Source organism: Toxorhynchites rutilus, chromosome 3 (assembly GCF_029784135.1).
Source record: "Toxorhynchites rutilus septentrionalis strain SRP chromosome 3, ASM2978413v1, whole genome shotgun sequence".
Classification (NCBI taxonomy): Eukaryota; Metazoa; Arthropoda; class Insecta; order Diptera; family Culicidae; genus Toxorhynchites; species Toxorhynchites rutilus.
This window is the reverse complement of record NC_073746.1, coordinates 306,936,025-306,953,749: the sequence shown is the minus strand read 5'-3', so window position 1 is coordinate 306,953,749 and position 17,725 is coordinate 306,936,025. Positions and strand designations below refer to the sequence as shown.

Below are 17,725 nucleotides of genomic sequence, written 5' to 3'. Positions count from 1 at the left end.
ATATAACCTTGCATAAAATTTATTTCGATTTTATCGCGATGTGGCAATTTTTCATGATTGTTCCATGTAGTGATCCCCGATAATCGTTCGATTAATCGATTAATCGAATACTTCCTACAGAAATCGATTATTAATCGAACGAATACTGCGCCACCAATAACCGAAGCGAACGAATAATTTACGTCGATTAATCGTTCCAAGTCCAGAGAAAAAAACGTACGGCCGCTGCAGTTTTATCCTGAAAATCAAGCATTATCTTTGACGCTCCCCTCAACTCGCAAACGAAGCTCAATGCCGTCAACGCGAATTGAGCTTCGTTTACGAATTAAGAGGTGCGTAATATATAATAATTGATTTTCAGGCGGAATGAACACTTTTTTGATTCCAGTGGCTTTCTAGCAAATGTGAAATATTAGTCTAACTAATTATTTCCCTCATTGTGACGATTAATCGATTAATCGATTATTTGGGGCGATTAATCGTATCGAATAACAAACTGCTGAAAAGTATTCGATTAGCTGATGAACGATTATTTTCAAAAGTCGGGGATCACTAGTTCCATGCGTAAGCAGAACAGAAACTGATGCTATTGGATTGCATCACGAGAACACCAATTCGAGTGTGTAAATGGTTGCGAATATTTCTTCGCTCGGACGCATTTACACGCAAGCAATCTTCATGTCTATTCCATGCGAAAGCAGAACAGAAACTGATGTCCGCTATGGTTCCCCAAAACCAATGCAAGCGAGCAAAAGAAATCACAGCTTGCATGTATTCGTTATGACCAGCGTTGCCATTGTTCCAGTTTAAACTGGATTCTTCCAGTTTTTTTTCTCGATCCAGTCAAACAGTTAAATCCTGAAATCTTCCAGTTTTTTGAAATATTATCCAGTTTTATCCAGTTTTTTCATATGTGTGCTTCATTTTTATCCGTGAATTTACAATGTATAAATATTATCCCTCTCAGGGTTGCCACAATAAAATCTGTGTTTTTAATCTAAAAAAATCTCGGGTATGTTTTCATTCAAATTTATTTTTTTTCGAACTTCTTCGTTGAAACATTTGACGATTCCGCAGATAGTCTAAAATGTCATTTTTCTACCTCGTCCAGTTCAGTAGCTCCTGTTTCTACAACTTCAACACCGATGTAGATATATTTGCCTTCTTTAGACAGGTTGTCGACTCTAACCCCGAAAAAAATCCCTAATTTGCCATTAATTTTTCAGAATAAACCAGCTGTAGACTAGTAACTAAATTTCTACTAGTTATGTAGTTATAGTTATAGTATCTTAGAATGAATGAATTGTTTGTGATTTTTTATTGCATTTCACGAAACTATTACGATTTTAACGAAACTATTTTTTCAAAGGGCTTCCTTCTAAGCGTTTTCCAAAATATCCTTCGTTTCACCTCGAGAAATTTCACTTCTGCTTCTAGTAGCCGTTTCATTATTTTGTATCATTTGATGCAAAAGCTCTTTTTTCCGGCTTTCCTTGCCTTCTAAAAGAAGTGAATGAAAATTTATCGATAATCTGTTTTTCTCTTATGTATTTTGAATTAATTAGCTCGACTTTTTTATTTATGTTATCCCTCCAACGTGAAACACATGTCGCATTGCACAATAGTATAGTATCTACTGATACGTCCAAATTTTGATAGGAGTCAATGACGGAAATGTCAAGAGAGAATACGATTTTCGTCGTAGGATACATCAACGCTTCACAAGTTTTAAAAATAGTGCGTTTAACATCCTTTCGCATCCCGGATGAAATTGCAAGATATATTTCTTTGGTACCATTAAACTTTCTAATTAATTCAATAATTAAAATAATAATCGACGGAATTGCATTTTTCCCTGATTGGTGAAGATATTTCCTGATTTCAAGAATATTCCAGGAAGTCGCTGTTAGATGCTGTTTAAAATTTCCTTAGATTTGTGTATTATTGTGGGCATATATTGTTCAAGAGAGAAAGATAAATTGTTGTGGTTTCCGAATCAATCTGAGTAAATTCGGGCGTTTCAGTTTGTTTGTTCGACTTAATAATCAATAGCGAAACGTTTAACAAAACACATGTTTGGTCTTCGAGTCTTTCAAATGATTCAAAATCACTATTTGGTTTTGGCCGTAGTTGAACCTGGAGGTTACGTTTAACGACGGATTCCAGCAAAAGCCATCTTGTTGCGAACGAATTCAGTATTTTCAACATGGGATAGATCTGACACGGTTTTGTCTGTGTTAGGGAAACAACTCGAATCTATGGGAAGTTAGAAGCTCTATTTTCAACGCTATTCATTATTTACCATCAACTATACGAAATTTGATAATTACATTTATGATTAAATTTTATTTAAAAAAATATCAAAAATATCCCTCATGAAATGATGTGTTATTTTCACTTCCTATATGTTCCCGAAAACGTAATCCAACATCAAAACGTGTCGATAGTACTTTCAAATATTTCAAATCCTTAAAACAAGACTTTTGAAATGAAAATGTATTTTCACGACACTGTGAGCGCACTTGCGAGGCTCACATTGCTGTGCTTTAAATATAAAAAGATAAAGAGTGTTATTTATTGTAACGCTAACCGATGACGCAGATTTTTTTCTATGAATATCAGATGTACTAGATTTTTCAAAACATTCTGAAGTCAAAACCAATTGATCTACCATTGAGTTTATATAAATATCAGATATGATAGGTCCTCCAAATCATTCTAAAGTTCAGAAGATCATAGAGTCAATGTGCTCCATATGAATATAAAAAATAAGGATACCTCATTTCTGATATTGATACCAAAATTCAAAGGAAAATCTATTACTCAAGCATTGAAATGGATAAAAATCTTTTTAGATAAATCAAAGCCGACTTTCTTAAAATAAACCGGTTTTACAAGATCCAGTTTTTTTAAGAGCGATCTTCCAGTTTTTTGGAAAATATTATTTGCAACCCTGGCTATGACGGTTTCTCGTCCGTGTTCGGGAACACATTGCGATCACCAATCATCATCAATGAGCTAGATTGTTATGACTTTAATAGCTTGCTTTCAAATCAATTTTTAAGCTATTGAAACGATTTTTTGGACCAATAAGTGACAATCATATAACTCGTTGACATTTTATCTTTAGGATGAAGTGATTATTATACCACTCCATTCAGCCGGTAAAGAAGTATTAACGTTCAAAACCTTGCAGTCCAGCGTCACTCTCTCTCTCTCTCTTTCGAAACTCTGAACTTACATCCCGGTACAGAAATGAAAGACGTAGTCTTACGTCAAAATATACATGTTTTTGAACACCATCCAAACGGTACGATTTAACACAAATGAAAATGATTAAATATTCATTTGGGGAGATAAATCTGTTTTTAAACTAAATTGATAAATTAATTGGCAATTTTTCAAATGTGAAAAAAACGTGTTTTTGTCCAAACGTTGTCAATGATAAAGTATCGTGTATGTAATACTGGTAGGAGAAATGACAGGCAGTTTTAATCAAATTAATTTTCTTGCACTACAATAGATCAAACTAATGGTCGCAGTGGTACAATTCTCCTACAGAAGAAGACAGACAGTTTAAACAGGATAATGCACCTGAAGTTATAATACATAATAAACATGAAACCTCATATGAACCATCAATTTGAGGTAGACGGTAGGAAAGAAAATATTATTTATCATACATTTGATTTGCTTTTTGGGGCGGATGGAGGAACACCCGATTAGTCAACCTATATGTATGATTAGTCTCATTGCTTTGTACCTGTTTACCCTATGTTCTATAGTGAAAAAAAACGAAACTTTACGAATAACCCAAACCGTTGACCTGCGAAATTTCATATTCATATCATCCGAACGATCAGTCCGAACCAATCCAGATACTTCGACTGTATAATCCATTTTCTGATGCATCTGATCTATGGCCTGCGTTCCTTGGCCGAATGCGAGCGTGACCACGACTTGATCAAAAGATACATCCGCGAGCTAGTCCGAAATGGTGTTAGGTGTGTGAAAACCAGGGAAACGCTGCTGCACCTGTCCATCCAGCGGCTCGGACCGGTTGAGACCTCATTCTGGATGATCAGAACCAGTCCCAGTTTAGATGTAGTGAAGCTGCTACTGGAATGCGGAGCCCATCCGGATCTACCGGATCGAAATGGCGTCCGACCGTCGAAGGTTCTCGCAAAAAAGGACATCGCTCTGAGTGGACAAATGTCACTCAAATGTATTTGCGCGAATGCGATAATCGAGAGTGGAATATATTATCGAGATCAGTTACCACGCACGCTGGAGAATTTTGTTGAGGAACACGACCCTCAATAATACCCGACACCGAAAGCTGCCTTCATCTGTTCCATTATTGATAATGTGAATACTCTTTTTATAAAAATAAAACGAATTTATATTGGTAATCTTAATCATTAAACAAACAAAAACTGCTTTACATTTGTTGATGAGAATTCCTTCCAAATATTAGCTGTTTAATTTAATTTTCAATCACACCGTTGAGCGTCCAGTTTCCTATGATACGCAAGCGTACCACAAGCGAGACACAATGTTGAAGTTTTCGGAACAGTCATTTCGTCACAAATGAGACTCGATGTTGAAAGAGAAAGGGTTAATGGTTACGTAAATAAACGAACATCCACTATTAGACATTTGGGACCACGAACAGTCTTCATGATGCTGTGACTTTCCTACCGTCTGTTTCCGGAAAATCAGAGTAGCAAAAGACCTCTCGCACTCGGACTTCTCAGGATCGGCTTTGTACTGAGTAATTGATGGGGCTTCGCGATCAAATTAAACCTTTTGAATCCGGAAAGCGCAATAGCGCTCCTCTTGTTATATTCTAAAAGGGAGGGGAGCGCGATAGCACTCTTCCTGTTTTATGTTAATGTTTTTGACTTGGCACCTCTTAACGTAGGATTTCGTTTTGACGTAGGACTACGTCTTTCATTTCTATACCGGGGTGTAAAATCAAAGTTTCGAAACCGAAAGCGTTACGCCGGAGACCGAGAACCATCAATTTGAGGTAGACGGTAGGAAAGAAAATATTATTTATCATACATTTGATTTGCTTTTTGGGGCGGATGGAGGAACACCCGATTAGTCAACCTATATGTATGATTAGTCTCATTGCTTTGTACCTGTTTACCCTATGTTCTATAGTGAAAAAAAACGAAACTTTACGAATAACCCAAACCGTTGACCTGCGAAATTTCATATTCATATCATCTATTAAATCTGTAGAGTCTAGGTAGCGGTTTGGAGAATGTTTCATTAGATTGAACTACCCTGGATCGATGGAGTAATTGACATATTTAACAGGAGCAAATCCTTAACTGTTTCACAGTAATAACTGAGAATCCATCGAATTGCGGTCTTATTATTTCCCAGTGTAATCGCTTGTAAGTGTTCCAAAGTGCACAAATATCAAGTTCAAAACAATGAGTGAAGACAAAGACTATGCACCGTCACCGTTAGCAAAACAGTTATTTAAGGAGGCTAGATTCAACAAATCTCCCCTATCCGAGGAAATTCGCGAGCAATTGGAGGGTTTACCTTCGGACATCCGCAAGGAAGAGGTGGAACAAACGGTTTACGGTTACACCCCGCTAAGCACCGCCTGTATCCGTGGAAACGTTTGTATCGTCGAGTATCTCATCACCACGTGCCATGCGGACATTGAACAGACGAGCAAAGGATGGCTACGGAACCCTAAGAACGACGAGCGCAGCCTCTTTACCCCTTTGTGTTGGGCGTGCAAAACCGTAAAACTTGAGGTCATCACATGTCTCCTCAAGAATGGGGCAAACCTTAATGGAACCTCCGAGTGCGGCTCAACACCAGTGCTGGTTGCATGTAGAACACAACATTTCAAAATTGTGAATTATTTGGTAGTGAGAGGGGCAAACATCAATAAACCGAACCACTACGGAGAAACTTGTCTCATCGCTTCGATTGGTTCATTACAACTGTGCAAATATTTGCTCAGAAAGGGAGTGGATGTTGATGCACGTGACAACAACGACTATACAGCACTACACCACGCGATTCAGAATCAAATATTTCAAACGCTCAAACCACTGCTGGATTATAGAGCTGACCCATTCGCTAAGACGCGTGACGGTGAGGATGCCTTGCAGATAGCATGTATCGAAGGATCATCTAAAATAGCGGATTATCTTATGGGCCGGATTCGATATTCGCCAGAAAGGAAGGCTGATGCGAACGAACTACTTGGAGCTTCGATATTCTTCATTTCTACCGATAACTCGAAGGCAATTCTTCGTTGGAAAGAAGCTCTTCAAATTCGAATGGATAAGGACAATTTCATTCAAAAGCGTCCGATGATTCCATCTCGATCTATCTATGGCGATTTCGTTGAGTTCACAACCGTTGCCCAGTTGGAAACAATTGCTGATGACCCCTATGCAATGTATATGCAGAGCTTGTTGATTTTCGAGAGGATATTGGGAATGGACCACGAGCGTACATTAGCGCATTTGATGAATTTAGCCGAATACTACCAAGAAATATTACAAAACCGTCAGGGGTCTCTAGATATTTTACTACTGGTGCTGCAACTAAGAATTCAAAAGGATTCGATATTACATTCTGATAGCTATGATGCTGTGCGAACCATCGTCGGTTTCATAATGTCTTTACTAGATAATCCAAATTATTCGCCACGATTCGAATATGTCAGTGCCGTATTCCAGCTTTTGGCATCGAGCGCCATCGCAACATATCAGCTGGCTCGTACTAAACCGATCAGTCCGAACCAATCCAGATACTTCGACTGTATAATCCATTTTCTGATGCATCTGATCTATGGCCTGCGTTCCTTGGCCGAATGCGAGCGTGACCACGACTTGATCAAAAGATACATCCGCGAGCTAGTCCGAAATGGTGTTAGGTGTGTGAAAACCAGGGAAACGCTGCTGCACCTGTCCATCCAGCGGCTCGGACCGGTTGAGACCTCATTCTGGATGATCAGAACCAGTCCCAGTTTAGATGTAGTGAAGCTGCTACTGGAATGCGGAGCCCATCCGGATCTACCGGATCGAAATGGCGTCCGACCGTCGAAGGTTCTCGCAAAAAAGGACATCGCTCTGAGTGGACAAATGTCACTCAAATGTATTTGCGCGAATGCGATAATCGAGAGTGGAATATATTATCGAGATCAGTTACCACGCACGCTGGAGAATTTTGTTGAGGAACACGACCCTCAATAATACCCGACACCGAAAGCTGCCTTCATCTGTTCCATTATTGATAATGTGAATACTCTTTTTATAAAAATAAAACGAATTTATATTGGTAATCTTAATCATTAAACAAACAAAAACTGCTTTACATTTGTTGATGAGAATTCCTTCCAAATATTAGCTGTTTAATTTAATTTTCAATCACACCGTTGAGCGTCCAGTTTCCTATGATACGCAAGCGTACCACAAGCGAGACACAATGTTGACGTTTTCGGAACAGTCATTTCGTCACAAATGAGACTCGATGTTGAAAGAGAAAGGGTTAATGGTTACGTAAATAAACGAACATCCACTATTAGACATTTGGGACCACGAACAGTCTTCATGATGCTGTGACTTTCCTACCGTCTGTTTCGGAAAATCAGAGTAGCAAAAGACCTCTCGCACTCGGACTTCTCAGGATCGGCTTTGTACTGAGTAATTGATGGGGCTTCGCGATCAAATTAAACCTTTTGAATCCGGAAAGCGCAATAGCGCTCCTCTTGTTATATTCTAAAAGGGAGGGGAGCGCGATAGCACTCTTCCTGTTTTATGTTAATGTTTTTGACTTGGCACCTCTTAACGTAGGATTTCGTTTTGACGTAGGACTACGTCTTTCATTTCTATACCGGGGTGTAAAATCAAAGTTTCGAAACCGAAAGCGTTACGCCGGAGACCGAGATTTTGAGCGTTAATAGCTCCTAAACAACTGAACGAAATGGTGTGATAAACACTTCATTCGAAAGATAAAATGTCTACGCGTTATATACTTGTTACTTTTTGTTCCAAAAACTTGTTTCAATTGCCTTAAAATTGTTCTCAAAACAGGCTATTGAAATCACCAAACGGTATATAAGCGAGCGCCGCTCGGAAATCCACTCAGTTCTAATTGAACAGCGATTGGAGCATGTTGTCGCTGTTGTGGTGAAGCTCTTCGTTTATCATGAAAGCGCGGATGAACGGTGTCACCAAGAGCCTGTTTGTGCACCTTAGGCCAGAAGGGAATCCATCAGGAGGAGAGAGATGCCACAAACGGTTCCCCGGGAAGACATCGCTACACACACACATACACGCGCGGAATTCTTTCCGTTTGGATGCCATTCAGCATCGAGAAAGTTCCGGAAAGATCTAATCATTTCTGGAATATAATCTGCCAGTTCCTCTGGGAATTTAAAAATACATTCATGTGAAAGAGTTTATTTTAATGTTTTCTAACCAAATAACACTGCGAACAAATACATTTGATTTTGTAATTTTTCAACTAAGTGTAATTAGCAGGAAAGCTTCTGAAGATTATTCTTCCCCATCAGTAGGATATTTCCGTATCCAATATTGTATGCGCACGCAATCGATTACTGCTCAGTCGCCGAAAGTTTCGAGCTCAGAGAGTTCATTGCCCTCTAGTTTGCCTTCCAAATTGCCATCGTAAACCACACCTTCTCTCGATTCAATCACACACAAAAAACATACTTAAGCGATATTCTGGTGGTGAGACGCATTAATTTTTCGTGAGGACATCGACAAGACAACATCGTTGCCTAACGTGCTGGAGGAGGTGGACGGCGAAGGATCGACACATACACGCGCGGAATTCTTTCCGTTTGGATGCCATTCAGCATCGAGAAAGTTCCGGAAAGATCTAATCATTTCTGGAAAATAATCTGCCAGTTCCTCTGGGAATTTAAAAACATATTCATGTGAAAGAGTTTATTTTAATGTTTTCTATCCATGTAACACTGACCAAATATTTTTCAATCAAGTGCTATTAACAGGTGGTTATCGAGTTAGTATTAACTACTGGTGGGCTTCCAGTATCGAGGAAAATGTGGAAATATCTAATCGTTGCTGGAAAATAATCTGCCAGTCCCCTTTGAATTGAAAATTACATTCAAGCGAAAGAGTTTATTTTAATGTTTTCTATCCATAAAATATCCATATAATACCTTTGGTTTTGTGATTTGTCAATCAAGTGCAGTTAGCAGGAAAGCTTTTGAAGACTATTCTTCAGAACAAGGTTTTTCAGTATCCTATATTGGATGCATAAAACCTTGTGCCTCCAACGTAACGCTCTCGTTTTCGAAGTCCCCCAAATATTCATCTATTCATTTATTCAGAATGGATTTAGATTCAACTTCAAACAAATGATCTCTAAATCAACGGTAGTCCTACGTCACCCTTGCGGTTATACCATAGATATAACCCACTTCCTGTTTTTCGGGAACGCTTCCCGCTTTGTGCAGCAAACAATAATTGTGAATGAAATGGTGTAAATACAATTGCCACATTATTAAAAAAAAAAAAATCTATACATATAAAAATGGATTTCTGTCTGTCTGTCTGTCTGATTCTTATGGACTCGGAAACTACTGAACCGATCGATATGAAAAGGTTCCTATGATAGTTCGTGACCCCTCCCCCTCTCTAAGGGGGGGTCGTCATACAAATGAAACACAAATTTCTGCATTACTCAAACATTAATCAAGCAAATGAAACGAAATTTGGCAGGTGAGGGTTTCAGGGTGCAATAAATGTTTTTACGGTGGTAAGACACTCCACGCCCTCTCTAAGGGGGAGCTGCCATACAAATGAAAGTCAAATTCCTGAATAATTCGAAAACTAATCAAGCAAATGAGCCAAATTCGGCATGCGAAGGTTTTAGGGGACACGAAACGTTTCTATGGTGAATAGACACTCCTCCCCTCTCTCTGAAGAGGGGGGGGGGACTGAAGCTTACATTTCTGCATAATTCAAGAACTAATCAAGCAAACGGAACCGCATGCCAATGTGGAGGTTTTAGGGGACAAGAAACATTTCTAAGGTGGTTCAACACTCCTCCCACCTTTCTAAGGGGAGGCTGCCATAGAAATGAAACACAAATTTCTGTATAACTCGAGACCTAATCAAGCAAATGTAACCAAGTTTGGCATATGGAGGTTTTAAGGATCGATAAACATTTCTATGGTAGTTCGACACTCCTCCCATGCATATCATTTTGGATGGGACGAAGTTTGCCGGGTCAGCTATTATATATAAATAAGGAAGTTGATGTTGATAAATTTAATAAACCCCGCTTTTTGTGTTTTTTTTTTTCATTAATACAACTTTCGTCACCTAATCAGTTATCTACGTTCTTTAGTATCAATTTCAATATACCCAAACTCATCCGCATTTTTGGCATACGTTTACAAAATTTGCTCCGCACTCAAACGGTTAATAATAATATTCTCGCTTTCTTTTTCAATACTTACTGTTTTATGTTTTGACGTTAGTTTCGACAATCTGTCGCTTGATGGCGAAACAATAGCGGGTAGTCTCTCAAGTGGGGAGAAACGAATGTTTCGCTCTTCTAATGAGGCCCTTACCAGGTATACTATATTCATCGAAAAGTTCCCGGAATCACCACCGTGTGGCGCTCTCAGTCACTCGTTTTCATATTTCATTTTTTTTGTAGGTTGGCACATCTGTCATTGACATTCTATAAAATTTGTAGTGTGATAGTTTTTCATTTCTAAAAGTTAAAGTGTAAAGTTGAATACATCTGCTAGTGTGCGAGCTTCGATTTTGTACACTTTGCAAAATTTGCCAAATCAATCTTTTCGCGTGAACATTCTGCTAAAAACATCGTTTCGTTTTTCGATTTCGATTCAGCAACCACCGAATTCACCTGATTTGGCTCCCTGCGACTTTTTCCCATTTTCTATGAAAATATATTTAACGTCATTTTGAAATTCATAAGTATTATCGATGAAAAATTCAAAACAATCGACAAATTTGCATGTCGATAATTGGTAACCTTACCATTTCGATTAATAACCTGGAAAATTCGTGTTGGCACTATTTACCAACTTCTGCAGAACGGATTCTCGATGATTTCCCATGTCTCCGAAATTTCAGCCTTCAGTTCATCAACAGTTGAGTAGATACTGCTTTCCTCCCGCGTAGATTCTGCGTACTAGGATCTCCCAAAGATTTTCAACATGATTCAAGTCTGGAGAGCGAGACGGCCTTATTCTGGAGAGTTTTGATTCTTAATCCATTGCTTAGTTTTTTGCTGGATGTCTTGCTGGAATGTGAATTTTTTGCGACATTGTCTACGCAAAAACGGTAGGAGAGAGGATTTCAGAACATGTACGTAATTCTTTGCAGACCTCAAGAAAAATTCATTTCCGATTTTTCAGATGGATAAAAGAAGCTGGATCATCGCTAGGTCAAGTGTATCGAGCTAAAAGGGGACTATGTTGAGAAACAAATTTTGTTTTTTTTTTGTAGGCTAAGTACTTATCGGACTGCCCTCGTATAAGTGATACACGAATGTTCATTCCCCTTCTTCCCGAGACCATAATTTCAGAGCAAAAAAACACATAGCCTACATAATGACATAGTTCACCTAATCCTATATAATACAATTGCAATGAGCAGTTTGCATTTTGCCGCTAAAAGTAAATATTCCATTTAAAGACTACATGGGCTGAAAAGTCCCGGGATTTTTGATGATAACAATCGTTTTTTGGGCAAAGCTGTATTTATCACTCAACATAGTTTTCTTCGAGAGCAATACACATGGTATAGCGAGTTTCCAACATTTCGACTCCCTTTCTGTAGTACAAAACGTCTAAGTCTTCTAAATAGGCCTCCGTGCCACTCTGCAGACTGCCTATTGGACTCCGGAGTGTGGTAATGGATCCACGTTTCATCCATTGTCACAAAACGTCAAAGTCCACTCGATTACGCTCCAACGACGCCAAACCGGCTGTTGAATAAACAACGCGCCGTTGTTTCTGGTCGACGGTCAGCAGACGTGGCATCGCGCGGATAGCTTCTTCATATCCAAAATGCCTACGGCCTCAGCTAACTCGCGTAACTTCACTTTACGATCGTTCAAAACGAATTCATGCACTTGTTTTACGATTTCTGGATTCGTAGGCTCGTTTGACCTTCCAGAGCGAGGTGCATCTGCGGTGCTTGTATGACCCATTTTAAATTCATTAAGTCACCGAGAAACTAATGTTCTCGAATGAGTAGAAGTGGAACAACATTTCGTCAACCACTGCATTAATTGTTCAGGAGTTTTTCCCATAAAAAATGTTTTATCAAAACACGATATTCCTCTTTTTCCATATTCTATACGAAGGCTCAGGTAGCGACACTTAACATATTAAGGACCACTCACGAGTTTTCTCGTGTTTCGTGTCCCGTATGTTACGGATGGATCAAGAAATAACCCGTGTTTTCACATGCTGTCGTTAGATGTCACTACTTTGATCCATTGTATTCCATTTTATGTATTAAAGTATTTACATCAGCAGCCAACGTATTAAACTTGGTGATTAAGTTAAATTTTTAAGTAAAAAAGTTATTATAATTATTAAAAAACATATTGTTCTCCAATAATACCTAGAATGCATCTTATTGTACAATTTCTGAAAATTTCACAAAAATTGCTTCATAAATAAAGGATTTTAGAACGTACAAGTGTGCCCAACATGGTGGGGTGCCCATCCAGGAGACCTCATTCAGTTGTACAAAACAACGATATTATCAGTTTTAGAATATGGCAGTTTTTGCTTCCGATCAGCTGCCAGGATTCATATTCTCAAGCTGGAGAGAATACAATATCGTTGCTTGCGTATAGCCATGGGGTGTTTGCATTCGACACATACGATGAGTCTCGAAGTTTTGGCAGGAGTACCCCCGCTTACTCTTCGGTTCACAGAATTATCCTACAGATTTCTCATCCGTTGCAAGATCATGAATCCATTGGTAATTGATAACTTCGAAGATCTACTCCAACTGACTCCTCAGTCAAGTTTTATGGCTTTATACCATGAGTACCTTACACACGACGTGCACCCTTCACCAGGCATCTCCAACCAAGTTTGCTTCCCATACTTCTGCAATTCCTCTGTCATTTTTGATCTGTCCATGCGACAAAAAATCCATGGAATCCCAGATCACCTGCGCTCCGATTCTATTCCGCCGATATTTTCGGCAGAATATGGGAAAGTTAGATCTGATAAAATGTTCTTTACTGACGGTTCATTCATAAACGGGTCCACTGGCTTCGGCATCTTCAATGAAAATTCCAGTGCCTCTTTCAAACTCAAAGATCCTTGTTCCGTGTATGTCCCTGAACTGGGTGCGATATATTACGCATTAGGGATCATTGAAACATAGCCCATCGACCACTATTTTATTTTTTCAGACAGTCTCAGCTCAATAGAGGCAATCCGCTCAATGAAAGTTGATAAACGCTCATCTTATTTCCTAACAAGAATAAGACAACTATTGAGTGTTTTGGTCGAAAAATTATTCACGATTACCTTAGCATGGGTTCCCTCTCATTGCTCGATTCCGGGGAATGAGAAAGCGGACTCGCTAGCTAAGGTGGGCGCTTTAGAAGGCACACTTTTTGAAAGGCAAATTGCTTATAAAGAATTTTTCCACATTCCTCGTCAGTATACGCTCGTAAGTTGGCAGCGCATGTGGAGTGGTGATGAGTTCGGTCGTTGGTTACACACGATTATCCCTAAGGTCTCGACGAGTGCATGGTTCAAGGGATTGAATGTAGGTCGTGATTTCATTCGTGTGATATCTCGGCTTATGTCCAATCAGCAAACAATCTTTGTGATTGTGGCGATGGCTATCACGACATCGAGCATGTTGTCTGGTCGTGTATCCGATTCCATGCTGCTCGCTCTCAGCTCTCCAGAGCACTGAGAGCACAAGGCAGACAATCGGATATCCCCGTCCGGGATATCTTAGGTAGCCGCGATCTTGATCTTCTGCTTCATCTATACCTGTTCCTGAGAAACGCCAATGTCAACGTTTAATGATGTTTCCTTCGTTGTGTCCCTGTTTCATATCCATCCTATCCGATCTATAAACTTTTACTTAGTTGCGGCAATACATACACACACTCTTTACAGATACACGGGCCAAAGGTTGTGCAGTCCACTGATGATTCAACAAGAGCCAAAGGTTGTACCGCTCATGACAACTGTGTTTCCGTGGGGTATAACACGAGCTGATGATTGCGCCGGCTAGCGACCATTCTATCCTGGATTCCTCGAGTCGAGAAAGACGCACCACGCTAGATATGGGGTACAGACTAGGGGGGCGTTGCTGATTAATGGTCAGCTGCATCCCAATAGGAAGTATCCCGTGTCGGGCACACGTACAGAGCATCGAAGACTGCGACATACCAATTATGAGAACACTTGTAATACTAACCTCGAGTCATCCGCGAGTAATCGGTTACATATTACTAACATAGTCTAAGAAAACATTGTCAAAATATTGAACTCCCGGCCCCGTTAGGCTGACGCCATATGAGCCTTAATAAAATATATATTTTGGAAAAAAAAAAAAAAAAAGTGTGCCCCAAAACGTGCGGTTCCAGGCGTATGTCTCACAGATTTCTTTGCGGTCCTTAAACTGTAGTTTGTGACCAAACAAACGAAATGTCATGAAACTTCCCATATATGCTAGTAACAGATAAACCTCCCGAACTGAATCTTGTTCATTTTTAGTGGTGCCATCTGTTGAAAAATACCGGAACTTTTCAGCCCATGTTATAGAAAAGGAAAATTACATGTTTCATTCTATTGCCCGTTACAAGAAATTTCCGACGGGCGGAGCAAACGTTATAACAATGATGCATTAAAAATAGTCTAATTTAAGGGGTTTTCCATGCGAATTCCATGCTACCTGGTAACCAAGGAAGGATTTGTGGTAAATCCCCCAATGCATCGCCAATCGTAGCAACTCTGTTGAGTATAAAAAACAGCGTTCAGTTGATCAGTTGATTTTCAGCAGTCATGGCGAAAGCAATCAGGCAACTACGATTGATGCTGTGTTCGTATTGCCAGCTCCATCCGAAGCGGAGAAATTGCTCATCGTGTTCACCAGATTCATCCCAAGGCGCTTGTACAAATGTATAACAGGTGAAGCAACATCATCACTTCAATAAGAAGGGGATTACGGTTTGTGGAGCGGGGGTTGTTTGTTTTGTTATTGCTAGGATACGCCATTTTTGCATATTCATTTGCGAGAGTAGTGGAAATGAGAATGAAATTCTACAAATTCATCCCTTCTTTTTCACATAAATTCGCGAACGCCCTACATAGTAGGCATCGTTCGAATAAGCGTCGTAGCAGTTTGTAGAGAGTCGCTGGCAGCGTTCTGATGCGGTTTGTAAACAATACCGACAGCAATTCCAATATGGCTGAACGTGCATTTCATATGATTGTTTCACCAGGTATATATAGAGGCGCCTTGATCCATCCTAGAGCGTCGAACGGAAGCTCGGCTCCGACCGCCCGACGGTGCTGCGCGACCGTTAAATGCAGCAACAGCTGAAGAGAACGATCAAGAGCAAGGTTGCCTCATCATATACCTTAGTCCGGAAGTTCGGAATTACCAGCCAAACGGCCTGACAAAAATGGACCTTTTTTGCGGAAGCGTCAATTTAGGTCGACCGTATATGAGCAGTAGGCAGTCTTCCAAAAGGAACGACTTAAAGTGATGGTGGAAAACATCTTTCCGGCGAAGCGCGACGTCGTGGTCGTAATAGATGAAGAGACCTACTTGACGCTGGACGGCAAGGCTGTCTGGGATCCATGCCTCTGTTGTTTCCTTCGGGGTTTGCGGTGAACGGGGAGATATACCGAACAAAGTGTCTGTCCGGAAGTTGCCGCCTTCATCAAGAAATATCATGCGAAGGAGGCTGCAATCTTTTGGCCGAATGTGGCCTCTGCTCATTATGCCAAGAGATCACTGAAGGAGAAGAACCAGCTGAAGATAAACGTTATACCGGAGAGCGCCAACCCTTGCAACGTCCCCCAGCTGCGACCGATAGAAAAAAAATTGGTGACTTTCAAACGAAAGATCTATTTCAATAATTTGGAGGCCAAAACAAAATTGCAAATGGTGACAAATGTATGACAAATTAAAATCTCTCTTTTCAACGCTATTCTAAATAACAATTGAAAAAAAATATAATTTTCCATATCGCAGGAAGTGTTTAAATTAATTGGTCAAAAGTCTAGTGAATCCACCAGAAAATGAATGAGCGATAAGCACCCAGAATTAAAAAATCTTCCAGCGGATTTGAGTGTATCCCGAATGTGCTCCGGAAAAAATGTAATCCTACGCCAAAATAGATAATGAACATATGTTTTTGAACAACAAGGTTGGAATTCTGACAAATAAAAATGCTGCAATTACCATAACATCGATGATGTTATGATTTGTGGAAGAAGTAGGATTGAACACGACAGAAGGCTGGAAGCGGTATTGAAAAGATTGTCTTATTATGGTATTCTTCAGAACGAAGAGAAATGTGTATACAACGTTGAATCTGTTGAGTTCCGGTCCGGTGTTCCAATTCTAAATGATCATAACTTTATTGGCTAATTTTGGACGTTTATTCTGCATCGCAGGCTTCAATTCGTCTATTTGCTTGGTAGAAGCTCATAATACATAATTCCTTTCTAATCCAACCAAACATAGAGCAGGACTTAGTGGAAAAGGGGGGAATTCGGACCACCTAAGCAAATCGCCTAATATTTCCAAACCAATGCGGCCTAAATAAAAAATGTCACATTGTATACTAAGCAACACATGTTTTCTCTCAATCAATAATGTTGAATCATTATATAAAGCTTTATTCTACCAAATATATCATAAAATAAAAGAGATGATTTTTGGACATTAAAATTTGATGCGGGGTGATTTGGACCATCTGTGGGGTGATTTGGTCCAGTGTGTGTTTCATGGGAAAAAAACATGTTCATGTTTATGTAAAGTATTTTGAAATAATTTTACAGTCAGTAACAGTGTTCTAGGATCGATACCAGGTGTCTTGGCCAGATTCCAGACCAGAAAAATTGGATTGAGACCATCTCGAATTCTGCATGGATTTTTTCACTGTTGTTCGAGCATTTTTGAACACTTTCGATACTTAGTCAAAGAAGATCCGTTCTTAATAGCCTGCGTTACTTTTTCAAGCTGCTCCTTTTTCCAACGTTGTCTGCCATCCTCTTTTTGTAATTCAGCGGCATCTGGAATCAATTAGACCAAAGAAAAACCTCAAATCTGTAGGACCAATTCACCCCACAGAAACGTGTCCATGTTACCCCACACAACATGTAAAAATTAAAATGCAATTAATTTCATTTATTGTTATCAAACCTACAGTTTCGCTGCATCAAATTGTTCCTCTTCTGTAGGGGAACAGAACTTTACTGCACAATACACGAAAAGTTTGTTTAATCAGCGGGAAAAACCTTAAAACCACGATCTGGAAACTCACATTTTTTGACAATCAAAGTGCTTGCTGTGTTCATGCTACCATTTCCTTCCACCTGTCGAATTTTACCAGAGTTGTTTTACGTTAGTTACATACGGTTCAACTAAAAAAGAAGATGACATTATAAAAAATCCAAGTTGAGCCGTACTTTTTGAGATAATGGGGT

General features: G+C 39.5%; 2 protein-coding genes across 3 annotated transcripts in view; both read left to right on the top strand.

Moving 5' to 3' along the window:
• Positions 1 to 17,725, top strand: part of LOC129780574 (uncharacterized) — a 40,549-nt gene that overhangs the window by 15,686 nt on the left and 7,138 nt on the right. The gene's annotated exons all lie outside the window — the stretch shown is intronic.
• LOC129780580 (protein fem-1 homolog C-like) lies at positions 5,283 to 7,253 on the top strand. The gene has a single exon (XM_055788998.1). It carries the CDS (start codon positions 5,448 to 5,450, stop codon positions 7,236 to 7,238), a length of 1,791 nt encoding a protein of 596 aa, XP_055644973.1. The 5' UTR covers positions 5,283 to 5,447; the 3' UTR covers positions 7,239 to 7,253.

What these genes read in the sequence shown, in the direction of transcription:
- LOC129780580 (XM_055788998.1), top strand. Translation starts at nt 5,448, where the DNA reads ATGAGTGAAGACAAAGACTATGCACCGTCACCGTTAGCAAAACAGTTA.